Source organism: Branchiostoma floridae, chromosome 17 (genome assembly GCF_000003815.2).
Source record: "Branchiostoma floridae strain S238N-H82 chromosome 17, Bfl_VNyyK, whole genome shotgun sequence".
NCBI classification, from domain to species: Eukaryota; Metazoa; Chordata; class Leptocardii; order Amphioxiformes; family Branchiostomatidae; genus Branchiostoma; species Branchiostoma floridae.
The window spans coordinates 6,577,750-6,605,434 of NC_049995.1; the positions used below are offsets into that span (position 1 = coordinate 6,577,750).

Below are 27,685 nucleotides of genomic sequence, written 5' to 3' on the forward strand. Positions count from 1 at the left end.
GGTAGAAGGCATCGTTGTAAAAGCAGTACTTTTGGCAGTAGCTTCGGTTGTGAACTGACTAGACGTGTGCCCAACTGTTGTTGTAAAAGGTGCTGTTACTGTAGGGTCTATGGTAGAAGGCATCGTTGTGAAAGCAGTACTTTTGGCTGTGGCTTCAGTTGTGATCTGGCTAGACGTGTGCTTGCCTGTTGTTGTAAAACTAGCGGTGGGGACTGTCGTTTCTGCCTGTGTTGTTGACGTAAATGGCATTGTTGCAGTGGATGCTATGGAGGAGGCACTTGTTGTAAAACCATCTGCAGTCGTTTCTGGCTGTGTTGTTTCAGTAGTGAACTGACCAGATGTTTTGACTCTTGTTGTAGTAAACGGCTTTGTTTCAGTAGACGTGATGGTAGAAGCTCTTGTAGTAGGACCAACAGTTGTGCGTAATGTTTCTAGTACTGTTTGAAAAGTTGTCCGAGGACCAGTTGTTTCTCTTTTTGTTGTAAATGGCAATGTTGCAGTAGATGATGTTGTAGAGGCCTCTGTTGTAGGACTAGTGGTCGGTACAGTCGTCTCTGGTGCTGTTGTTACGGTAGAGAACTGGTCTGTTGTTACTTTACTTGTTGCTTCAGATGTAATGCTTGTTGTAGAAGCTATGGTTGATGCCCTAGTTGTGTGATCAGCGGTTTTGGCTGTTGTGTCAGTTGTAAACATGCCAGATGTCAGGTCACTTGTTGTGGATGCTATTGTTGTGGTGGATGCTTTAGAAGAAGCCTTAGTGGTGGTAAAACTAGCGGTGGTGGCTGTCGTTTCTGGCTGTGTTGTTTCAGTTGTGAATTGGCCGGACGTTTCTGCACTTGTTGCCGTAAATGGCGTTGTTGCAGTGGATGCTTTGGAAGAAGCTCCAACGGTGGTAAAACTAGCGGTGGTGGTTGAAGTTTCTGATTGCATTGTTTCAGTTGTGAACTGGCCGGATGTTTTTGCACGTGTCGTAAATGGCGTTGTTGCAGTGGATGCTATGGAGGACGCACGTGTCGTAGAGTCATCTGTGGTCGTTTCTGGCTGTGTTGTTTCTGTTGTTACCTGACCAGATGTTTTTGCACGTGCTGTTGTAAACGGCAATGTTTCAGTAGACGTGGTGGTAGAAGCTCTTGTAGTAGGACCAACAGTTGTGCGTAATGTTTCTAGTACTGTTTGAAAAGTTGTCCGAGGACCAGTTGTTTCTCTTTTTGTTGTATATGGCAATGTTGCAGTAGATGCTGTTGTAGAGACTCCTATTGTATGACTAGTGGTCGGTACAGTCGTCTCTGGTGCTGTTGTTACGGTAGAGAATTGGTCTGTTGTTAGTTTACTTGTTGCTTGAGATGTAATGCTTGTTGTAGAAGCTATGGTTGATGCCCTAGTTGTGCGATCAGCGGTTTTGGCTGTTGTGTCAGTTGTAAACATGCCAGATGTCAGGTCACTTGTTGTGGATGCTATTGTTGTGGTGGATGCTTCAGAAGAAGCCTTAGTGGTGGTAAAACTAACGGTGGTAGCTGTCGTTTCTGGCTGTGTTGTTTCAGTTGTGAATTGGCCGGACGTTTCTGCACTTGTTGCCGTAAATGGCGTTGTTGCAGTGGATGCTTTGGAAGAAGCTCCAACGGTGGTAAAACTAGCGGTGGTGGTTGAAGTTTCTGATTGCATTGTTTCAGTTGTGAACTGGCCGGATGTTTTTGCACGTGTCGTAAATGGCGTTGTTGCAGTGGATGCTATGGAAGACGCACGTGTCGTAGAGTCATCTGTGGTCGTTTCTGGCTGTGTTGTTTCTGTTGTTACCTGACCAGATGTTTTTGCACGTGCTGTTGTAAACGGCAATGTTTCAGTAGACGAGATAGTAGAATCTCTTGTAGTAGAACCAGCAGTTGTGCCCAATGTTTCTAGAACTGTTTTATATGTTGTTCTTGGACCAGTTGTTGCTGGCGCTGTTGTTACAGTAGATGCTACTGTGGAGACCCCTGTTGTAGGACTAGTTGTTTGTATAGTCGACTCTTCTGCTGTTGGTGAAGATGAGAACTGACCTGTTGTAATTCTACTTGTTGTTTGAGACGGCAAAGTTGTTGTGGGAACTATTGTTGAGGACTTTGTTGTACGGCCAGCAGTTGTGATTGTAGATTCGGTGGTTACCAGATCGGACGTTTTCACATTTGTTGTAACTGGTGTTGTCGCAGTAGATGCTATTGAAGAAGCCCTTGTTGTAGGGCCAACGGTTGTGAATGTCGTTTCTAGTTCCGTTGTTACCGGTACCGTTGTGGCCTGGCCAGTTGTTTCTTTACTGGTTGTCAGGGGGAGTGTTTCAGTAGATTGTACTGTAGATGTCCTTGTTGTAGATCCAGGGGTTGTTTCTAAAGTCTCCAGTAATGTTTTATGAGATGTCATTTCATTTGTTGATGTGAATAGCATTGTTGGGGTAGAAGCCTTCGTTAAAGGCCCAGTAGCTGTTAAAGTTGTTGCTGGTTCTACTGTTGCAGTTGTGAACTTGGCAGTTGTTATGTCACGTGTTGAGCCCATCGTTGTTGGAAATACCATCGTTGGCATTCGCGCTGTAGAACTTGCAGTTGTGAATGCCGTTCCCACACCTGTGGTTACATCTGTGGTCTGCTCACTTGTCGTCGTTTTTCTGCTCTCCGTTGTTGTGTCAGGCCCTGCAAAACAAACCAGAACGCTTGATACCAACACTATGTACTCAGGATAGGGCTCGATAAACACTTAACAACAGACACTCCTGACTGGATCTGTACACTGTTATTCTGTATAGCATTCACACTTGTAATCATTAAAAATTATACAGATGTTGAGAAAAAATATATATATATATGTATACATAATTGATATTGTAATTACTTTGTTTCTATCTTGTTAACACTTATCTAAAGTAATGCATTGACTGTAGTTCTCTCTATACTGACAAATAAATCAAATCAGAATCAGCGACTAGTAAGTATACAACATAAATATGAGACTGCACAGCGTGGAAACTGTTACAATGTCGGTTAATCCGTTATACTATCCGTTTCTTTACTTGTAGAGATTTCCGTAGTTTCAGCCTCGGTGGAGCTCATTCCTGTCTGTTGTTCTGTTGTGGGAAGCAGGGTGGTCAGCCCTCCCGTAGATGCTTCAGTTGTCGATGCCTCTGCTGTCATCTGAACTGTACTCAGTACAGCAGTGGTGCCCGGAACTTCCGAAGATGTCATGGCAATAGTCGACTCCTCTAGTGTTTCTGTACTCGACGCCGGCATGCTGGTCTTGCTGTGTGTGGTTCTTTCGGCAGTTGACAACAGTGGTGTAGTTTTTACTTTCGTAGTCGTTGTAGCAGTCGCGGATCCAGTGGTGACTATGTCAGTTGTACTAACTTGTTCTTCAGTTGAGGCGCTTATTGTAGCTATAGCCTCAGTCGGCACTATGTCCGTTGTTCTACCCGGATCTTCAGTTGACGCTCCTATTGTGGCTACAGACTCAGTGGCGGTCATTTTCGTTGTAACATCAGATTGTTCGGTTGTAGAGATACCAGTAGACAAAGCCTCAGCGGTAGTAATGTCCGTTGAAATCCCCGGCTCTTCAGTTGTAGATCTCGCAGAAGTAAAAGCCTCGGTGCTGATCATATCAGTTGTAAGATCTGGCTCTTCTGTTGTATAGCTTGCTGTAGTTATAAACTCCGTAGTGGTGATGCCAATTGTACCATCTGGTTTTTCAGTTGAAGCACCTATTGTAGATATAGCCTCAGTTGGCACTATGTCCGTTGTTCTAGCTGGTTCTTCGGTTGAAGGTCTTATTGTAGCTACAGACTCAGTGGTGATAATATCCGTTGTAACACCAGGCTTTGCACTTGTAGAACGTGCTGATGTTACAGAATCAGACGTGGTCATGGTCGTTGTACTATCTGGTCCTTCGGTCGAAACTCTTGTTGTAGCTACAGCCTCAGTTGTAGAACTTGCTGAGGTTACAGACTCAGACGTGGTCACGATCGTTGTACTATCTGGTCCTTCGGTTAAAACTCTTGTTGTAGCCACATCCTCAGTTGTACCATCTGGTTCCTCAGTTGAAACTCTTATTGTAGCTTTAGCCTCAGTTGGCACTATGTCCGTTGTTGTAGCTGGTCCTTCAGTTGAAGGTCTCATTGTGGATACAGACTCAGTGGTGATTATGTTCGTTGTAACTGTGGCCATGGTGGTTGGTACAGTGGTTTTATCTGGCGTTGTACTTAAAGCGGTGGACGCATCCTCGGTAGTGAAAAGCCGTGTAGTAGGCATAGTGGTTGGTACAGTAGTGTCATCTCGCGTTGTAGTAGCAGCGGTGGACGCAGCCTCTGTAGAGGATGACTGTGTTGTTGTTACAGCGGTTGGTATAGTGGTGTCATCTTGCGTTGTAGTCGCAGCAGTTGACGCATGTACGGTAGAGAAAGGGTGTGTTGTTGTTACAGCGGTCGGTAGGGTGGTGTCATCCCGCGTTGAAGGTGTAACTGTGGACCCATTTTCCGTAGACAAATGCGTAACATGTGTAGTAGCAGCAGTAGTTGGTACAGTACTATCATCTCGCGTTGTAGTCGCAGCGGTGGATGCATCTTCGGTCGAGAAGAGCTGTGTGGTTACCACGGTGGTTGGTACAGTCGTATCATCCTGCGTTGTAGTTGCAGAGGTTGAAGCAGCTACGGTAGACCAAGCCTGTGTAGTTTCCACAGTGGCCGGTAAAGTAGTATCATCTTGCGTTGTAGTTGCAGCAGTTGAATCAGCTACGTTAGAGGAACTGTGTGTTGTTGTTGTTGCAGCGGTCGGTAGGGTGGTGTCATCTTGCGTTGTAGTTACAGCGGTGGACGGATCTTCAGTAGAGAAAAGTTGTGTAGTTACCACAGTGGTTACTTTAGTGGTGTCATCTCGCGTTGTAGTCGCAGATGTGGACACAACTTCGGTGGATAGAGGCTGTGTAGTTTCCACAGTGGTTGGTACAGTAGTATCATGTTGCGTTGTAGTTGCAGCTACGGTAGATAAAGGGTGTGTTGTTGTTGCTACAGCGGTCGGTAGAGTGGTGTCATCTTGCATTGTGCTTACAAGGGTGGACGCATCTTCAGTAGAGAAAAGTTGTGTGGTTGCAACATTGGTTGATGTCGCGTCATCTTTGGTGGACAGGGGCTTTGTAGTTACCATAGTGGTTTGTACAGTAGTATCATCTTGCGTTGTAGTTGCAGATGTGGACACAGCTTCGGTGAATAGAGGCTGTGTAGTTTTCACAGTGGTTGGTACGGTAGTGTCATCTTGCGTTGTAGTTGCAGCGGTCGACGCAGCTTCGGAAGACAAAGGCTGTGTAGTGGCCATAGTGGTTGGTACGGTAGTGTCATCTTGCGTTGTATGCGTAGTTGTAGCGGTCGACACAGCTACGGTAGAGAAAGGGTGTGTTGTTACAGCGGTCGGTAGAGTAGTGTCATCTTGCGTTGTATTTGCAGCGGTGGACGCATCTTCGGTAGAGAAAAGTTGCGTGGTTACAACATTGGTTGATGTCGCGTAATCTTTGGTAGACAGAGGCTTTGTAGTTACCACAGTGGTTTGTACAGTAGGATCATCTTGCGTTGTAGTTACAGCGGTGGACGCAGCTTCAGTAGAGGATGGCTGTGTTGTTGTTAGAAAGGTAGGTAGAGTCGTGTCATCTTGCGTCGTGGTTGCAGCTGTGGACGCATCGTCGGTAGGCTGTGTAGTGGTCACAGTGGTTTGTACAGTGGTATCACCTTGCGTTGTAGTTACAGCGGTAGACGCATCTTCTGTAGAGAAAAGCTGTGTAGTTGCCCCAGCGGTTGGTACAGCGTCATCTTCGGTAGACAGCATCTGTGTGGTTACCACAGTGGTTGTAGGAGTTGAAGTAGCAATGGTGGACCTAGCTTCAGTAGAAAATGGCTGTGCTGTTGTCGCAGCGGTCGGTAGAGTAGTATCATCTCGCATTGTAGTTGCAGCGGTGGACACAGCTTCGGTAGAGAAAAGCTGTGCAGTTGTCGTTGTGTAAAGCTCCGCTTTAGTGGTCTGAGACTGTGTTGTAGTTGATTGTTTCACTGTAGTCTGCTGTTGTGTCGTTGGTACCGTCGATATCCCAGCTGTGGCTTCTTTCGTCACTGCTGTTGTAGCAGTTGTAACTTCATTTGTGGTCTGAAATTCTTCTACTGTCGGAGTAATGGTCAACGCTTCCGTTGTTCCTTGCTCTACTGTTGGAATGACTGACGCTGCTTTATTTGTAGTCTCTTGCTCCACTGTTGGATTGACTGACACAAACGCTGTTGTTATCTGATTGCTGATGATGACGTCAGTTGTAGCCGCTTGTACTCCAATGGACTTGTTCCTGATCACTTTTTCAGTTTTTGTTAAGTTTTGATTTGTGCCAGTGGCAAGGCTTCTAACATGTCGGCTTGAACCGTTTTTCGTTGAATTAATTTTGCTTTTTACTGATCGTTCTTTGACTTTGAGTCGGATTAACTCGGGATGTGTGCTGTTTTTTAACCGTTTGTGCTGTATCATGTAGTCCTCATCGTGTTCCGATGGCACTGGAGTTGTTGGTGAGAAGTCTTGTAGGAGGCGTTCTAACGTGACGGCAGGTGACCTCAGTGACCTGGATGGGTCATGCGAAATCTTGAAATGGTCTGAAAAAGAGAATGAATTATCAGTTATTTACAGTTCATCAAATCACAATGAAAACCCGAATAGGTAACCATTATATTTTCGTTTTTTTTTCTAGTTGCGAAGGATGAAAATGCAAATTGTATAGCAGTGGTATACATAATTACATACTTAACAAAGAAGGCAAATGAGATTTATCAATTAAAAGGAAACTGACATTTTTCTACATCTACGTCTACTTAAGCTATTTGATGGGTTTGCCTTCTTTTCCGAATGCAGATGAATTGTCCAAAATTCTCATAGATAAAGGGACGACCTAAGCAAGAAGGTTTGTTTCATCGTTAATGTGTGAGAAGCTTGGAAAAATTTTGCTGATTTCACTTAAAAGTTTTCTTCTTTCGGATTGTATTGTGAACATTAATAAATGGACTGTTGTTCATCTGGGGTGCCTACAACAATCATGAAATGTAAACCTAACAGAAAAAATCTGTGCATTCAATCCTAGTGTATATTTGAAGCGTAGTAATCTTGTAGTTCCAAAGCATATATTAACGAGACAAAACATACAGGCCAAGGACCATATCATTATTTCAGAAGAACTAACAGTCTCGAGTGCTCACCCTTATATTAGATTGATCTTATGGGTAGGACTAACAGTTTTTCAGTCTACATTGTATGATGGAAATGTTTGTCTCAAAATCCCGGCCGACATGGATTACATTGATATGACCGTCTCAAGTTATCAGCCTATAATGGATAAAACGGTCTATAGTGATCAAATGGACAGGAATGTCTTAGTTACTTAAAGAGGTATTCCACTGTAGAAGGGAATGTTATTTTTTAATAGATAATGTATTAATGAATATATAATCAGCCGACCTTTGGTGGAATTCCACTTGTTGTGAATTACACTAAATCCATGCTGACCCTTCGCATGCATTCTCTATGCTTGTAAACAGTTCCTTTATGGTTAATATTTTCGGCATAAATGAAGGGCGCTAAGCACACCAAGAAGGTCAATTGTTTACAAGATATCAAAGAACACATAACAAGATGTGTTTTCCTTATCGCCCCTGAAAGTAGTTTTGTAACCAAATTAAGTCTGTCGTTGTATTTAGCAATAGACTGAGATTGATTACTTTAATTAAAGGGTACTTGGGGAGTTTTGTAGAAGACTGAATGCTTTTTGTTGCGAGTGGGGCTAAGGAGTGTCGCAACTTATTCAACTTATTCAAACCAAAACAAGGACTGCACTGATACTAATCCAATGGACGGAACTGGCTCAAGACTTCAATCAATGTGATTCAATGCACTACATACTGCAGAAGCCATGCTCTGTTGTAAACTTTCGTTGAATAGCCAAAAAGTGGTTATTTAAGCAAATGGATATTATTTTGGAAACGGTCAGACGTTTAGACACCGTCCTAATTGTCTCCCGTCAGTGACAGCCCAGTGTGTTTAATCTAACACGTCTGACCGTTTCCAAAATCATATCCTGTTGCTTGAGTAACTGCTTTTTGGCGTCGACTGTACCCTGGATATCTAACATTCATCGACGTTCGTTAAATAGGCTTAATAGCATTCTTCCTAATTATTTTGATAAGCCAAAGCTGTTAGCTGCATTTTTCTGTCACATTCTGACCGTCCGGAAGATCCATGTACCGTCTACAATCATTGTCTACTAGTAATCTAACCCAGTTCCTGTGCCATACCCCAGCCAGTCTGACCTCTCTACGTGTGAACTGTCACATCGTATCTTGCCTAGAGCGAGTTGGTGTGGTGGTTCTTCTTAAAGAAAATGGGGCCGACGTTTGGGTGTTGCCTTGACATATATCTCTAAACTTTGCTGTTCCAGTTCCTGCTTCCTTCTTACCTTTGTGACTCATTGCAGGCCTTTCTTTAAACAAATCAGCAGGTTTCGAAGCAAAGACGGACAACAAAAATCTAGAGGGACACCTGAGGTTTTGAATGTTTACAATTCGTCGATAAGAATGGTGTAATTTGCCGCTCCACTCATCCGACTAATTCAGGAAGGAATTTTCAATCAAAGTTACTTCAAACCACACACAGTACAGAAACATCTCGCATAGGTAAAACTCACAGGTATATTTCTAAGTCTTTGAAAACGAATGACGTTTGAATCTTTCACGTTCACAAATCTTTACTTGTCTAATTTGTGTCAGTATGTATGATGTAGTCTTACGTTGCTACCTGACACATACCAGGTACTATTGACATGTGGACATAGGAGATACATGCAATACGCTACACACGACGAAAGTGCTGTGTTCTCAGCCTATATTAGTCAGAACTGTTCCAATATCTGAACCTATATTGACCCAATACGGACAGGAATGTGTCAAGTTCTTAACCCTCAAAAAGTAATCCAATTCACAGTGTATGGACATAGGAGATACATACAATACACTACACACGAAGAAAGGGCTGTGTTCTCAGCCTATATTGGTCAGAACTGTCGCAACATCCGAACCTATATTGACCTAATATGGACAGGAATGTCTCAAGTTCTTATACCCCTACAAAAAAATCCAATGGACAGTATATGGACATCGAAAATACATACCATATGTTACACACAATAAAAGTATCAAGTTCTCAGCCTCTATATTGGGCAGAACTGTCCCAAGATCTGAACATGATGCAGGTATATATATATATATATATATATATATATATATATATATATATATATATATATATATATATATATATATATATATATATATATATATATATGCAATATATGTATAACCAAATATGGACAGAAATATCTTAACTTCTTATCCCCTACAAAATAATACAATTGACAGTATATGGACATAAGAGATGCATGCCATATTCTACACACAATAAAATGAATTAAATAACGTCTCGGCCTACGTCGACCACAAAAAGGCCCAACATCTGAACCTATATCAACCCTATATAGACAGGACGTCCCAACTTCTTAACCCCTACAAATTGATCAAAACAATATACCTATCAAAAAGATTTATGAAACCAATATCAATACAATGTACAGTATGATCTCAAGTTATTGTTTATTCTGTCTCAGGCACACTTCTAGTTATAACTATACCCATATGGACGGTGGAGGGGAAGCCACATTGAAAAGCTTGTAAATGTAAGTTCACACAATACGATAACTCACCCGATTTGGTATTACATTTTAGGACGAACAGAAAGCCACTATCCTCTTAAAATCACAAAACCTACAAATTGTAGAAAAAGTGAGACTGGCCTTACGTCCAAAAAAGAAGTCAAACACAACATATATAGATATAGTCAACACTAGTATTCGAGTAGTCTCTTTGTGTAATGATATTTATCACAATCCATTGTTACATGCATATCCCCTATCTTTTTTGTACCATGTACTTGCAATGGGCCTACGGGCATGAACTTGCAAATAAACTTTCATATTAAAAGTCGAAGGATACATCTGTTTAACTACATTCTAAGTCAACACAGCCATAGTTTGTTCCTTGTTGTGTAAAACAAGTCATACCCGCGGGCTTGTTTGTCTGTGTTTATTTTACTCTTATACCTGCCTACCTGCCTAAGCTCTTCTACAACATAGGTGAAACATTTGATACGGTAACAAAACATGTCTATCTGTATCGTGTACTATATTAGCAATGCGGAGAAAATTATTGCCTAAAAGAGCTTGGTAACTCTACGAATGAAAAAAAAACGGAAGAACGTACCTGCATTTCCTCTCGCTTCCTTCGTTGAACACCATTGAACTGAGGAAAGTTGCAGGATGGAAATCCAAAACGCGCATACAGTACGTCTGTACATTTTCCAAATGGTCGTCGGCGCGTCGTGCGACAGCTACGGATGTACACGGTGAGGAAAAATAAAGGACCAACGCCCAGACTTCGTCATACTGTGTCAGACTATGTAGTAAAGGGTCAGTATGGGAATGAGCAATCACAATACATGAGAACATAGAGATAGCCCAAGGCGACTTGCAGACTGCTACTGCCTTGGTGCTTACGTAAAAGTCTCTATTGTTCTAGGTTGGCACACTTTACGGGCCTTTCACAACTACTGTTTAATTGGTCCCCGGATACATTCCATGGCGACGGGACACCTTTTCTAGAATGTGATAACTTACGTTTCTCTTTTCCTTGCTTTTTTGTTTCTTTTGTATGCAAAGTTGAATCCATAGAACTTTTAGAAGATGTGCAGGGTAAATAGAGATGGTCAACGTTGACGATTAAGTGAAAGTTTTAGCTTTTTTTAATGAATCTAGACAAAAGAAAGCAACTATGATGACCTAATCGATGACCTTTTGTAAGATATATGAGACCATTTCCCTTTCGCAATATCTCTATTTTAAAGTGTGAAATTCTTTAGACAAAATAACGCCGCTGTGCTATGGACATTTGCTATGGCCACTTGTACCCCGCCTACCTCCGTCAAAACTAAGAAAGGCAAAATTTAAACACAAAAATGCAAAATATTTTTACTGAAAAAAAGCAACATATTTTACGGACATGCAGTCACTCTTTCATTGATTGAACAGCAAATTGCCATCCTCTCATTGTTTGAACTCCTAAGGGATATGGACAGTCAGGATCAGTCTATTACGTGATGTTTGCGCAAGTAATCTTAAATCGAACAGTTCGTATATGGTCGGGTTCACACCCAAGTCGACTCAAACTCGCTGAGACAGAACTCGAAGGTCGACTTTCGACTCCGAAAACGCGTGGGGACCGGGCCTATGTACTTACAACAAACACCTGTTTCCCAGTTACGCATAGCCTTAGGTTAAGTGGATACTGACAGTTTGAAAGCATAATGAATAACAGAAACCGGTTCGACAATTTCGCCCAAGGTATTGGAGTGTCAAACAGTCATTTGTCAAAACTGGTTCCGTAGACGTTAAAGCAGCTGTAACTAGGATTTCATCCGTGTCATTTGGTTAAAGATGTCTGGACTTTGTTGAAGACGCAATGTGGTGTCAATTTACACGTCAAAACTTAATTATTTTTGGTTAGGGTTAACTATCTTACATAGTTTGGTTAGGGTAAACTATCTTACATAGTTTGAAACAATCATTTGTCAAAACTGGTTCCGGAAACGTTAAACCAAGCTGTATTTACGATTTCATCCGTGTCATTTCGTTATAAAGATATCTGCACTTTGTTGAAGACGCAATTTATTAATGCGGTGTCAATTTACACTCCAAAACGTAATTATTTTTGGTTAGGGTTGGGGTATCTTACATAGTTTGAAACAATCATTTGTCAAAACTGGTTCCGGAGACGTTAAACCAAGCTGTATTTACGATCTCATCCGTGTCATTTCGTTATACAGATATCTGGACTCTGTTGAAGACGCAATGTGTTTTCAATTTACACTTCAAAACGCAGATTTAAAGCTAAGTCAGAGTTCTTCATGATTTTGGTTAGGGTTGGGGTATCGATCTTACATAGTTAACTAGTTAGCAAGAAACATTCTGGCCAGATGTTCTGCTACACATACATTTTAAAATAGACTAACACGTGGCTTTTTTGTTTTGACCTCTGACCCTTCCTGCTCTGATTTCCAGTTATTTCAAGTTATGTAAACAGAAAGATAGATACACAGGAGGACCGATTCACATATACATACGTATATATACTATTATTTTATATCAACATGATTAAAAAGGCGCATACAATGCCATTTTAACAATAATGACCATATTTATTGCATATCCATTCAAAGAAGGGCTAAATACAGTACCTCATGTAAAACAACAAAGAAACACATATATTGGTACTTCATATAAATTTTCAGTTTATATGCTGTTAGTTTCTTAAAACTTACGAAGAACTTGTGCACGTTAAATCATTGAATGCCTACAACATTTGTCATGAACGAAATTGTTTCTTCTTCAAAAATTGACATCAAAGTTAAGTCATCATTAAGTGAAAAAAATTGAAAGATTAAGTGGGACATTAATGTATGAAGACATCATGTAGTAGACAAAATGTTGGACACAACATTTACAGATACAGGAGGAACACCTTGATACATAATGAAATCGAACTTACCATCTGTCGCCTCAGAGGTGAGTTCTGTAGTTACCGTGGACGCCTCCGATATTGGACTAGTTGTCGAGGGGAGTGTTGCAGTAGATCCATTTGTTGTCGTAAAAGGTATTGTTGCAGCGGATGATACGGAGGACGTACTTGTTGTAGTACTATCGGTGGTGACTGTGGTTCTTGGCTGGGCTGTTTTAGTTGTTACCTGATCAGTTGTTTCTGCACTTATTGTTGCAGTGGATGCTTTGGGGGACGCTTTTGTCGTAGGCACATCTCTTGTCGTTTCTAACTGTGTTGTTTCTGTTGTTACCTGACCAGATGTTGTGGCACGTGTTGTAGTAAACGGCATTGTTTCAGTAGACGTGATGGTAGAAGCTCTTGTAGTAGAACCAGCAGTTGTGCGTAATGTTTCTAGTACTGTTTTATGAGTTGTCTGCGGCCCAGTTGTTTCTCTTTTTGTTGTAAATGGCAATGTAGCAGTAGATGATGTTGTAGAGGCCTCTGTTGAGGAACTAGTGGTCGGTACAGTCGTCTCTGGTGCTGTTGTTACGGTAGAGAACTGGTCTGTTGTTAGTTTACTTGTTGCTTGAGATGTTTTGCTTGTTGTAGAAGCTATGGTTGATGCCCTAGTTGTGTGATCAGCGGTTTTGGCTGTTGTGTCAGTTGTAAACATGCCAGATGTCAGGTCACTTGTTGTGGATGCTATTGTTGTGGTGGATGCTTTGGAAGAAGGCCTAGCGGTGGTAAAACTAGCCGTGGTGACTGTCGTTTCTGGCTGCGTTGTTTCAGTTGTGAATTGGCCGGACGTTTCTGCACTTGTTGCCGTAAATGGCGTTGTTGCAGTGGATGCTTTGGAAGACGCTCCAACGGTGGTAAAACTAGCGGTGGTGGTTGAAGTTTCTGATTGCGTTGTTTCAGTTGTGAACTGGCCGGATGTTTTTGCACGTGTCGTAAATGGCGTTGTTGCAGTGGATGCTATGGAGGACGCACGTGTCGTGGAGTCATCTGTGGTCATTTCTGGCTGTGTTGTTTCTGTTGTTATCTGACCAGATGTTTTTGCACTTGTTGTAGTAAACGGCAATGTTGCAGTAGATGTGACGGTAGAAGCTCTTGTGGTAGAACCGTCAGTTGTGCGTAATGTTTCTAGTACTGTTTTAAAAGTTGTCTGAGGACCAGTTGTTTCCCTTTTTGTTGTAAATGGCATTGTTGCAGTAGATGTTACTGTAAACTCAGTAGAGGCCTCTGTTGTTGGACTAGTAGTTTCTAATGTCGTCTCTGATGCTGTTGTTACAGTAGAGAACTGATCTGTCGTAACTTTACTTGTTGCTTGAGATGTTTTACTTGTTGTAGAAGCTATGGTTGATGCCCTAGTTGTGTGATCAGCGGTTTTGGCTGTTGTGTCAGTTGTAAACATGCCAGAAGTCATGTCACTAGTTGTGGATGCTATTGTTGCAGTGGATGCCCCGGAAGAAGCCCTAGCGGTGGTAAAACTAGCGGTGGTGGCTGTTGTTTCTGGCTGCGTTGTTTCAGTTGTGAATTGGCCGGACGTTTCTGCACTTGTTGCCGTAAATGGCGTTGTTGCAGTGGATGCTTTGGAAGAAGCTCCAACGGTGGTAAAGCTAGCGGTGGTGGTTGAAGTTTCTGATTGCGTTGTTTCAGTTGTGAACTGGTCGGATGTTTTTGCACTTGTCGTAAATGGTGTTGTTGCAGTGGATGCTATGGAGGACGCACGTGTCGTAGAGTTATCTGTGGTCGTTTCTGGCTGTGTTGTTTCTGTTGTTACCTGACCAGATGTTTTTGCACTTGTTGTAGTAAACGGCAATGTTGCGGTAGACGTGATGGTAGAAGCTCTTGTAGTAGGACCAACAGTTGTGCGTAATGTTTCTAGTACTGTTTGAAAAGTTGTCCGAGGACCAGTTGTTTCTCTTTTTGTTGTAAATGGCAATGTTGCAGTAGATGTTGTTGTAGAGACTCCTATTGTAGGACTAGTGGTTGGTACAGTCGTCTCTGGAACTGTTGTTACAGTAGAGAACTGGTTTGTTGTTACTTTACTTGTTCTTTGAGATGTTATACTTGCTGTAGAAGCCATAGTGGAAGCCCTAGTTGTACGACCAGCAGTTTTTACTGTTGTTTCAGTTGTAAACTGGTCAGATGTAGTGTCAGTTGTTGTAGATGGTATTGTTGCAGTGGATTCTATGGAAGACCCCCTTGTTGTAGAACTAGTGGTGTGGACTGTCGTTTCTGGCCTAGTTGTTTCAGTTGTTACTTGGCCGGATGTTTCTGCACTTGTGGTCGTCGTAAATGGCGTTGACGGTGCTGCCGTTGTTACTGTGGATGCTATGGAGGACACACTTGATGAAGACATATCTGTGGTGGTTTCTGGCTGTGTTGTTTCAGTTGTGAACTGACCAGATGTTTTTGCACTCGTTGTGGTCAATTGCATTGTCACAGTAGATGACATGGTAGAAGCTCTTGTAGTAGAACCGTCCGTTGTGCGTAATGTTTCTAGTACTGTTTTAAAAGTTGTCTGAGGACCAGTTGTTTCCCTTTTTGTTGTAAACGGCATTGTTGCAGAAGATTCTATTGTAGATATTCCTGTTGTAGGACTAGTGGTTGGTACAGTCGTCTCTGGTGCTGTTGTTACTGTAGAGAACTGGCCTGTTGTTACTTTACTTGTTGCTTGAGATGTTCTACTTGTTGTAGAAGCTATGGTTGTCCTACCAGCAGTTTTGGCCATTGTTACAGTTGTCATCTGGTCAGATGTCGTGTCACTTGTTGTGGATGGTGTTGTTGTAGTAAATTCTAAGGATGACGCCCTTGTTGTAGAACTAGTGGTAGGGACTGTCGTTTCTGGCTGGGTTGTTAGAGTTGAGAACTGGCCGGACGTTTTTGTACTAGTTGTAGTAAACGGCGTTGTTACCGTGGATGCTATGGAAGATTCACTTGTTGTATAATCATCTGTCGTAGTTTCCGGTTGTGTTGTTTCAGTTGTTACCTGACTAGATGTCTTGGCACTTGTTGTAGTAAAGGGCATTGTTGCAGTAGACGAGATAGTAGAATCTCTTGTAGTAGAACCAGCAGTTGTGCCCAATGTTTCTAGCACTGTTTTATAAGTTGTTGGAGGACCAGTTGTTACTTGCCTTGTTGTTACAGTAGATGCTACTGTGGAGACCCCTGTTGTAGGACTAGTTGTTTGTAAAGCCAACCCCTCTGTTGTTGTTGCAGTTGAGAAATGATCTGTTGTAATTCTACTTGTTGTTTCAGTTGTTGTGGGAACTATTGTTGACGACTTTGTTGTTCGGCCAGCAGTAGTGGTTGTCAATTTAGTGGTTACCAGTTCAGACGTTTTCACATTTGTTGTAACTGGTGTTGTCGCAGTAGATGCTATTGAAGAAGCCTTTGTTGTAGGGCCAACGGTTGTGAATGTCGTTTCTAGTTCCGTTGTTACCGGTACCGTTGTGGCCTGGCCAGTTGTTTCTTTACTGGTTGTCAAGGGGAGTGTTTCAGTAGATTGTACTGTAGATGTCCTTGTTGTAGGTCCAGGGGTTGTTTCTAAAGTCTCCAGTAATGTTTTATGAGATGTCATTTCATTTGTTGATGTGAATAGCATTGTTGAGGTAGAAGCCTTCGTTAAAGGGCCAGTAGTTGTTAAAGTTGTTGCTGGTTCTTCTGTTGCAGTTGTGAACTTGGCAGTTGTTATGTCACGTGTTGAGCCCATCGTTGTTGGAAATACCATCGTTGGCAATCGCGCTGTAGAACTTGCAGTTGTGAATGCCGTTCCCACACCTGTGGTTACATCTGTGGTCTGCTCACTTGTCGTCGTTTTTCTGCTCTCCGTTGTTGTGACAGGCCCTGCAAAACAAACCAGAACGCTTGATACCAACGCTATGTACTCAGGATATGGCTCGATAAACACTTGACTACAAACAGTCATGACTTGATATGTATACTGTATTGCATTCACAGCAGCAATTATTCAAAACTATGCAGATGTATATATATATATATATATATATATATATATATATATATAATATAATACTGTATCCAAGAATATATGTATCCTTGCAATAAAGCTTGTATCCTATAAACACTTATGTAAAGTAAAGCATTGACTGTAGTTCTCTCTATGCTGACAAATAAATCAAATCAGAATCAGCGACTAGTAAGTATACAACATGAATGTGTAAATACTGCACAGCGTTAAAACTGTTACAATTGCGGTTAATCCGTTATACTATCCGTTTCTTTACTTGTAGAGATTTCCGTAGTTTCATCCTCGGTGGAGCTCATTCCTGTCTGTTGGTCTATTGTGGGAAGCAGGGTGGTCAGCCCTCCCGTAGATGCTTCAGTTGTCGATGCCTCTGCTGTCATCTGAACTGTACTTAGTACATCAGTGGTGCCCGGAACTTCCGAAGATGTCATGGCAATAGTCGACTCCTCTAGTGTTTCTGTACTCGACGCCGGTATGCTGGTCTTGCTGTGTGTGGTTCTTTCGGCAGTTGACAACAGTGGTGTAGTTTTTACTTTCGTAGTCGTTGTAGCAGTCGCGGATCCAGTGGTGACTATGTCAGTTGTACTAACTTGTTCTTCAGTTGAGGCGCTTATTGTAACTATAGCCTCAGTCGGCACTATGTCCGTTGTTCTACCCGGATCTTCAGTTGACGCTCCTATTGTGGCTACAGACTCAGTGGCGGTCATTTTCGTTGTAACATCAGATTGTTCGGTTGTAGAGATACCAGTAGACAAAGCCTCAGCGGTAGTAATGTCCGTTGAAATCCCCGGCTCTTCAGTTGTAGATCTCGCAGAAGTAAAAGCCTCGGTGCTGATCATATCAGTTGTAAGATCTGGCTCTTCTGTTGTATAGCTTGCTGTAGTTATAAACTCCGTAGTGGTGATGCCAATTGTACCATCTGGTTTTTCAGTTGAAGCACCTATTGTAGATATAGCCTCAGTTGGCACTATGTCCGTTGTTCTAGCTGGTTCTTCGGTGAAGGGTCTTATGGTAGCTACAGACTCAGTGGTGATAATATCCGTTGTAACACCAGGCTTTGCAGTTGTAGAACGTTCTGATGTTACAGAATCCGTTGTAATACCTGTCCTTGAAGTTGTAGAACTTGCTGACGTCACAGCCTCAGAGGTTGTCATGTCCGTTGTAATATCTGGCTCTGCAGTTGTAGAACTTGCCGACGTTACAGACTCAGTGGTGGTCATAATCGTTGTACTATCACTTCCTTCGGTTGAAACTCTTGTTGTAGCCACAGCCTGAGTGGTGATTGTGTCCATTGTACTGGCTGGTGCTTCAGTTGAAGCTCCTATTGTAGCTACAGGATGAGTGATGATCATGTCCGTTGTACTATCTGGCTTTGTTGTTGTAGAACTTCCTGAGGTTACCGCCCCAGTGGTTGTCATGTCTGTTGTAATATCTGGCTCTGCGGTTGTAGAACTTGCTGAAGAAACGGACACAGTGGTTGTCATTTCCGTTGTAAAATCAGGTTCTGCGGTTGTAGAACTTGCTGAGGTTACAGATTCAGATGTGGTCATGATCGTTGTACTTTCACGTCCTTCGGTTAAAACTCTTGTTGTAGCTACAGCCTCAGTTGTACTATCTGGTTCCTCAGTTGAACCTCTTATTGTCACCACAGCCTCAGTTGTTTCTATACCCATGGTACTATCCGGTTCTTCAGTTGAAGCTCCTGCGGTTGTAGAACTTGCCGACGTTGCAGACTCAGTGGTGGTCATGATAGTTGTACTATCTGGCCCTTCGGTTAAAACTCTTGTTGTAGCCACATCCTCAGTTGTACCATCTGGTTCCTCAGTTGAAACTCTTATTGTAGCTATAGCCTGGGTGGTGATTGTGTCCCTTGTACTGGCTGGCTTTGCAGGTGTAGAACTTCCTGAGGTTACCGCCCCAGTGGTTGCCATGTCTGTTGTAATATCTGGCTCTGCGGTTGTAGAACTTGCCGACGTTGCAGACTCAGTGGTGGTCATGATCGTTGTACTATCTGGCCCTTCGGTTGAAACTCTTGTTGTAGCTACAGCCTCAGTTGTACTATCTGGTTCCTCAGTTGAAACTCTTATTGTCGCCACAGCCTCAGTTGTTATTTTACCCATGGTACTATCTGGTTCTTCAGTTGAAGCGCTTATTGTAGATACAGACTGAGTGAGGATCGTTTCCGTTGTAATACCTGACTTTGCAGTTGTAGAAGTTGTTGACGTTACCGCCCCAGTGGTTGCCATGTCTGTTGTAATATCTGGTTCTGCAGTTGTAGAACTTGCCGATGTAACAGCCTTGACTGTGGTCATATCCGTTGATACATCGGGTTCTGTAGTTGTAGAGATAGCTGAAGTCTCAGTATCAATTGTGGTAAAGTCCGTTGTAACCTCTGATTCCTCAGTTGTAGAGCTCGCAGTATTTAAAGCCTCAGTGGTGGCAATGTCTGTTGAAACCACTGACTCTTCTGTTGTAAAGCCTGATGTCGTTACAACCTTAGTGGTACGTCCACTCGTTGCAACCGTTGATACTGGTGTCGAGGATAGCGTTGTCGCCTTTTCTTCTGTAGTTGGGAAAATTGACACCACCCTGTCTGTAGTCTCCTGCTCAACCAATGCAGTTGTTGTATCCTGTGTCGATGCTGCAATCCTTGTAGTTTCTTTGCCTGTCGTTATTACAGTAGATGTCAACGGTACAGTGGTCTCATCCTGTATCGTTGTAACATCGGTAGACGTCGCTTCGGTGGTTGGAAGTTTTGTTGTTACTGCAATAGTTGACATCTTTATTGTGGTGCCATCCTTTGTGTCCGCTGTGCTGTGTTCTTCAGTTGACGGAAAAAATGACACCATCCCAGCTGTGGTCTCCTGTTCAACTGGTAGAGTAGACATACCCTGTTCTGGTGTTGAATGAATGGAAACCGGTACGGTAGTTTGGTACTGTGTAGTTGGAGATTTTGCATATGTAGTCGCTTCAGCAGTTGATGCCATCGTGGTGATTGGAAGTTCTGTTGTTGTTTCAATAGTTGATACGTGTAACGTTGTGTCCAGAGGAGTTGTTATTTGACTTGTTGGTGTCGGGGACCTTGCTGCAGTAGCTCCTGTCGTAGAATCAACAGTTGTGAACTGCTTGGTTGTCATTTTACTTTCTGTCGTTGACGAAGGTCTTGTTGAGGCTATTGGGGATTTTGTGGAATAATCCTGTGTGGTTGTTGCTGAAAAGGTAGAGGCATCAGCCTGTGTTGATGCTATCACAGTTGATATCTTTATTGTACTTTCGTCCTGTCCCACAGTGCTGGCTGTTGACTTTTCCAGTGTGGTCGTAGTTGCTTCGTCGGTTGATAAAGTGGTATCATCTTGCGTTGTAGTTGCAGCGGTGGACGCTTCTTCGGTAGAGAAAATCTGTGTAGTTGCCACAGTGGTTGGCATAGGGGTATCATCTCGCGTTGTAGTTGCAGATTCAGCAGAGGAAGGCTGTGTTGTAACAACGGTTGATACAGTAGTATCATATTGCGCTGTAGTTACAGTGGTGGACGCGGCTTCAGTAGACAGAAGCTGTGTAGTCACCACCTTGGTTGGTACAGAAGTATCATCTCGCGTTGTAGTTGCAGCAGTTGAATCAGCTACGGTAGAGAAACTGTGTGTTGTTGTTACAGCAGTCGGTAGAGTGGTGTCATCTTGCATTGTGGTTACAGCGGTGGACGCATCTTTGGTAGAGAAAATCTGTGTAGATGCCACACTGGTTGGTACAGTAGTATCATCTCGCGTTGTAGTTGCAGATGTGGACGCATCCTCGGTAGACAAAGGCTGTGTAGTTTCCACAGTGGTCGGTGCAGAAGTATCATCTTGCGTTGTAGTTGCAGCAGTTGAATCAGCTATGGTAGAGGAACTGTGTGTTGTTGTTGTTGCAGCGGTCGGTAGGGTGGTGTCATCTTGCGTTGTAGTTACAGCGGTGGACGCATCTTCAGTAGAGAAAAGTTGTGTAGTTACCACAGTGGTTGCTTTAGTGGTGTCATCTCGCGTTGTAGTTGCAGATGTGGACACGGCTTCGGTGGATAGAGGCCGTGTAGTTTCCACAGTGGTTGGTACAGTAGTATCATGTTGCGTTGTAGTTGCAGCTACGGTGGATAAAGGGTGTGTTGTTGTTGCTACAGCGGTCGGTAGAGTGGTGTCATCTTGCATTGTGGTTACAAAGGTGGACGCATCTTCGGTAGAGAAAAGTTGTGTGGTTGCAACATTGGTTGATGTCGCGTCATATTTGGTAGACAGAGGCTTTGTAGTTACCATAGTGGTTTGTACAGTAGTGTCATCTTGCGTTGTAGTCACAGCGGTGGACGCAGCTTCAGTAGAGGACGGCTGTATTGTTGTTACAACGGTTGGTAGAGTTGTACCATCTTGCGTTGTACTTGCGGTGGTGGACGCATCTTCGGTAGAGGGAGGTTTTGTTGCTATTATAAGGGTTGACACAGTGGTATCCGGCGTTGTAGTTACAGCAATGGACGTATCTTCGGTGGAGAAAAGCTGTGTAGTTGCCACAGCGGTTGGTACAGCGGCAAATTCGGTAGACAGATGCTGTGTGCTTACCACAGTGGTTGGTATAGTGCTATCAGTTGTAGTTGTCGTTGCAGCGGTGGACCTAGCTTCAGTATAGGATGGCTTTGTTGTTGTTGCAGCGGTCGGTACAGTAGTTGCAGCCGTGGACACATCTTCAGTGGAGGAAGGCCGTGCATTTGTCGTTGTGTAAAGCACCGCTGTAATAGTCTGAGACTGTGTTGTGGTTGATTGTTTCGCTGTAGTCTGCTGTTGTGTCGTTGGTACCGTCGAAGCTGTGGCTTCTTTCGTCACTGCTGTTATAGCAGTTGTAATTTCGTTTGTGGTCTGAAATTCTTCTACTGTTGGAGTAATGGTCAACGCTTCCGTTGTCCCTCGTTCTACTGTTGGAATGACTGACGCTGCTCCAGTCGTAGTCTCTTTTTGCTCCACTGTTGGATTGACTGACAGAATCGATGTTGTATTCTGATTGCTGATGATGACGTCAGTTGTAGCCTCTTGCATCCGAAGGGACCTTTTCCTTGTAGCTTTCTCAGTCTTTGTAGAGTTTTGATTTGTGCCAGTGGCAAGGCTTCTAACATGTCGGCTTGAACCTTTTTTCGTTGAATTAATTATGCTTTTTACTGAACGTTCTTTGACTTTGAGTCGGATTAACTCAGGTTGTGTGCTGTTTCTTAACCGTTTGTGCTGTATTATGTAGTCCTCATTGTGTTCCGGTGGAACTGGAGTTGTCGATGAGAAGTCTTGTAGGAGACGTTCTAATGTAACGGCAGGTGACCTCAGTGACCTGGATGGGTCATTTGAAATCTTGAAATGGTCTGAAAAAGAGAATGAATTATCAGTTATTTACAGTTCATCAAATCACAATGAAAACCCGAATAGGTAACACCATTATATTTTCGTTTTTTTTCTAGTTGCGAAGGATGAAAATGCTTAGTAATAACTCCATTGCAACTTCATGCCCGAAGGCCAATTGTATAGCAGTGGTATACATAATTATATACTTAACAAAGAAGGCAAATCCAAATCCAATCCAAAAATTACTACAAGAGCCACAAAGTGAACAGACCAGTCTTATTCAGCATAATACAACAATTTTGACAGAGCTGAAATCGGGCGAACCTCGGGCGAACCTTGGGCAAACCTCGAGCGAAGGCCGGCAAAGGCCGTCCGAGTTTCAGACTGGAAGCCTTCAGACATGAAGAATATATGATCTCACACATCAAAACCAGCAAAAAAGATGATGGGAAGTACTGCCTTGGTGTCCAATTGCCTTACATTATAAGAGGCACGCAGCTTTCTTAGAAAAGTTCGTACAGTAGTCTTTATTTATCTTATATGTCGAAACAAACTGTTTACTGAAAATGAAAGTCTAAAACAAAGGCACGTGTTCAAATTGATTAGGTGACAGTTAAAACTCTGCCGGAGCCCTCCCAAGCTCCCAGCGACACCAGCACAACGTTCGCCCAAAGCACGCCAAACTAGTTTAAAGTCGGACGGAATATCGTCCGGTTATTGCAGGAAGCCCGAACGAGTCTGGCGCGAGGCCGAAGAGTTCGCGCAAACTCCGACCGAAAAAAAAGAGAGTAAAAAACCGTCGGGTTGCCGCCCGAGTATCGGCCAAGTCTTGGCCATTGCTCGGACAAGCTCCGGTCGAGCTACAGGCAATCCATTGACGGGCTCTCCGAGCTCAACACTCACCGCCGAGGCCTGGCTGAAATTAAGCGCAGCTGCAAGTGCCCCGCAAACGCCGGCCGAGCTGCTAAAAATTGGCAGAGGCCCGCATAATCGCCAAAACGCCGGTCATACTCCGGCCGAAAATGTCCATTTGGTGCTCGTCAACAACTCGGCCGAGCTAAATTCTTGATTTGTAAAAGGGGCTTAAGCACACCAGGAAGGCCGATTGTTTACAAGATATCAAAGAACACATAACAAGATGTATTTTCTTAGCGCCCCTGAAAGTAGTTTTGTAACCAAATTAAGTCAGTCGTTGTCAGACACTTTGTATTTAGCTGAGATTGATTACTTTAATTAGAGGGTACTTGGGGAGTTTTGTAGAAGACTGAATGCTTTTTGTTGCGAGTGGGGCTAAGGAGTGTCGCAACTTATTCAAACCAAAACAAAGACTGTACTAATACTAATCCGATGAACAGAACTGGCTCAAGACCTCAATGGATGTAATTTAATTAATGCACTACATACTGCAGAAGCCATGCTCTGTCGTTAACTTTCGTTAAATAGCCAAAAAGTAGTTATTTAAGCAAATGGATATTATTTTGGAAACGGTCAGACGTTTAGACACCGCCCTAGTGACAGCCCAGTGTGATTAATTTGACACGTCTGACCGTTTCCAAAACCATATCCTGTTGCTTGAGTAACTGCTTTTTGGCGTCGATTATAACCTGGACGTTTTATATTCATCTTAGTTCGTTAAATAGGCTTAATAGCATTCTTCCTAATTATTTTGATAAGTCAAAGCTGTTAGCTGTATGTTTCTGCCACATTCTGACCGTCCGGAAGATCCATGTACCATCTACAATCATTGTCTAATCTAACCCAGTTCCTGTGCCATACCCCATCCAGTCTGACCGCTCTACGTGTGAACTGTCACATCGTATCTTGCCTAGAGCGAGTTGGTGTGGTGGTTCTTGTTAAAGAAAATGGGGCCGACGTTTGGGTGTTGCCTTGACATATATCTCTAAACTTTGCTGTTCCAGTTCCTGCTTACTTCTTACCTTTGTGACTCATTGCAGGCTTATAAAGGCCCTTTCTTTAAACAAATCAGCAATTTTCGAAGCAAAGAAGGACAACAAAAATCTAGAGGGACACCTGAGGTTTTGAATGTTTACAATTCGTCGATTAGAATGGTGTAATTTGCCGCTCCACTCATCCGACTAATTCAGGAAGGAATTTCTAATCAAAGTTACTACAAACCATACACAGTACAGAAACTTCCCGCATAGGTAAAACCCACATTCATATATTTCTAACTTTTCAAATAAGAATGACATTTGGATCTTTCACGTTCACAATTTTTTACTAATTTGTGTCAGTCTTACGTTACCACCTGTAGCACACCAATTACTATTGACATGTGGACATAGGAGATACATGCAATACGCTACACACGAACGAAGAAAGGGCTGTCTTCTCAGCCTATATTAGTCAGAACTGTCCCAAAATCTCAACCTATATTGACCCAATACGGACAGGAATGTGTCAAGTTCTTAACTCTCAAGACGTAAGCTAATGCACAGTGCTTGGACATGGGAGATACATACAATACGCTACACACGTACGAAGAAAGGGCTGTGTTCTCAGCCTATATTAGTCAGAACTGTCCCAAAATCTGAACCTATATTGACCCAATACGGACTGGAATGTGTCAAGTTCTTAACCCTCAAAAAGTAATCCAATGCACAGCGCTTGGACATGGGAGATACATGCAATACACTACACACGACGAAAGGGCTGTGTTATCAGCCTATATTGGTGAGAACTGTCCTAAAATCTGAACCTATATTGACCCAATACGGACAGGAATGTCTCAAGGTCTTATACCCCTACAAAGTACATGGACAGTATATGGACATCGAAGATACATGCCATATGTTACACACAATGAAAGGACAGTATCAAGTTCTCAGCCTCTATATTGGGCAGAACTGTCCCAAGATCTGAACATGCAGGTTCATATATATATATATATATATATATATATATATATATATATATATATATATATATATATATATATATATATATATATATATAAACCACATATGGGCAGAAATATCTTCTTATCCCCTACAAAATAATACAATTGACAGTTTATGGACATAGGAGATGCATGACATATTCTACACACAATAAAATGAATGTGCTAACATCTCGGCCTACGTCGACCAGAAATTGTCCCAACATTCAAACCTATATTGACCTGATATATACAGGAAGTGCAAACTTCGTAACCCCTACAAATTGATCAAAACAATATACCTATCAAAAAGATTTATGAAACCAATATCAATTCAATGTATAGTATGATCTCAAGTTCTTGTTTATTCCGTCTCAGGCACACTTCTAGTTATAACTATACCCATATGGACGGTGGGGGAAAGCCATATGTCACACACATTAGCATAAACCGTTAAGGTTTTTTTCCCTCCTCCTGCACCTGTTTTATATTTTATTCTCTTCTGTATCTATTATCATTTAGTATGTGCAAACTGAATAAACAAACAAACATTGCAAAGCTTGTAAATGTAAGTTCACACAATACGATAACTCACCTGATTTGGTATTACATTTTAGGACGAACAGAGAGCCACTATCCTCTTAAAATCACAAAACCCACAAATTGTAGAAAGTGGGACCCTTTGTCTTCCTCTGCTTCCAAAATAGAAGTCAAGCCCAACCTATCTAGATATCGTCAACACTAGTATTCGAGTAGTCTCTTGGCATAATGATATTTATCACAATCCATAGTTGTATGCATATCCCCTAACTTTTTTCTACCATGTACTTTCAATTACGAGGGGCATTCAATAAGTAATGTCCCTGACCCATTTCCCATAGCAGGAGATTAATGAAACTTAGCACAGTTATTAGTCTTTCTCTTCATAGGAACCACCCAGAGTTTTGCATTTCTCCCATCATTTGATGTAGGTCTGGACACCGTTCTTGTAGGACATCCCATGTTGGTCCTCCGACAGATGCCTCATCAATGGCAGAAGAGGGACGACCAGGCCTGGGAGCTGTTTCCACAGACTTCCGGCCTTGTTTGAATTCAGGATGCCAGCGTTTTACAAGGTCATATGATGGGGCATCATCACCATAACTTTTTTTCATTTCATCAAAAGTCCCCTTTGGTATGCGTCCTTTCAAATACAAAAACCGGATCACTGCGCGACACTCAACTTGCTCCATTTCACACCTGGTCCATTTCACACCTGACTCAGTTCAAACAACAGTAAATCAGTAGCCACAATTAGTTCAGAGCTGTTTTTTGCAACATAACCCATAGAGATATGACTCATTACACATGCAAAATTTCATCTAGATCAGACAACTGAAAGTGGGTCAGGGGCATTACTTATTGAATGCCCCTCGTAGCCTACGGGCATGAACTTGCAAATAAACTTTCATATTAAAAGTCGAAGGATACATCTGTTTGACTACATTCTAAGTCAACACGGCCATAGTTTGTTCCTTGTTGTGTAAAACAAGTCATACCCGCGGGCTTGTTTGTCTGTGTTTATTTTACTCTTATACCTGCCTACCTGCCTAAGCTCTTCTACAACGTAAGTGAAACATTTAATACGGTAACAAAACATGTCTATCTGTATCTTGTACTCTGTTTAATAGCTATGCGGAGAAAATGGTTGTCTAAGCTTAACAACGAGGTAAATTTACGCATGAAAATGAATGGAGAGAACATACCTGTATTTCCTCCTCTCACTTCCTTCGTTGAACACCATTGTAGAAAGGAAAGTTGCAGGATGAAAATCCAAAACGCGCATACAGTACGTCTGTACATTTTCCAAATGGTCGTCGGCGCGTCGTGCGACAGCTACGGATGTGCACGGTGAGGAAAAATAAAGGACCAACGCCCAGACTTCGTCATACTGTGTCAGACTATGTAGAAAAGGGTCAGTATGGGAATGAGCAATCACAATACATGAGAACATAACGAGATAGCCCAAGGCGACTTGCAGACTGCTACTGCCTTGGTGCTTACGTAAAAGTCTCTATTGTTCTAGGTTGGCACACTTTACGGGCCTTTCACGACTTCTGTTTAATTGGTCCCCGGATACATTCCATGGCGACGGGACACCTTTTCTAGAATGTGATAACTTACGTTTCTCTTTTCCTTGCTTTTTTGTTTCTTTTGCATGCAAAGTTGAATCCATAGAACTTTTAGAAGATGTGCAGGGTAAATAGAGATGGTCAACGTTGACGATTAAGTGAAAGTTTTAGCTTTCTTTAAATGAATCAAGACAAAAGATAACAATGATGATGACCTAATCAATGACCTTTTGTAAGATATATGAGACCATTTCCTTTTCACAATGTCTCTATTTTAAAGTTTGAAATTCTTTGGCTAATTTAGATGGTAAAACAGGATCAGTATTTTACGTGATGTAGTTTGAATTAGTTTGCATACATAATTTTAGATGGAAACACTATGTTGACTGTTCGCACCACCACCACAGGCCACACTAGGGTTACAGGGTAAGACCTCTGAGTTTGTGCCTAGACGTCATGCCCCAGGGGGGGGGGGGGGGTGTCTAGTAATATGAAGATGTCGATGTAAAACAGGTCGTATATGGTCAGGTTCACATCTGCGTTTTCGGATTTGACCCAAAGTCGTTGAGTCAACTCAACTTCCGACTCCGAAAACGCGTGCGTAACCGGGCCTATGTACTTACAACAAACACCTGTTTTCCAGTTACGCATAGCCTTAGGTTAAGTGGA

At 42.5% G+C, this 27,685-nt stretch overlaps 1 protein-coding gene across 1 annotated transcript; it reads right to left on the reverse strand.

The window, feature by feature from the left end:
- On the reverse strand, window positions 1-26,894 carry LOC118405007 (mucin-19-like; the record flags this gene model as incomplete). Its single annotated transcript, XM_035804407.1, has 7 exons — window positions 26,651-26,894; window positions 16,921-22,026; window positions 12,677-16,519; window positions 11,049-11,059; window positions 10,337-10,463; window positions 3,038-6,631; window positions 1-2,660 (listed from the first exon to the last, which is right to left on the reverse strand). Coding segments are annotated over exons 1-7 (15,438 nt in total), but the record flags the coding sequence as incomplete, so codon positions are not given.
- Between the last annotated feature and the right edge of the window lie 791 nt (window positions 26,895-27,685).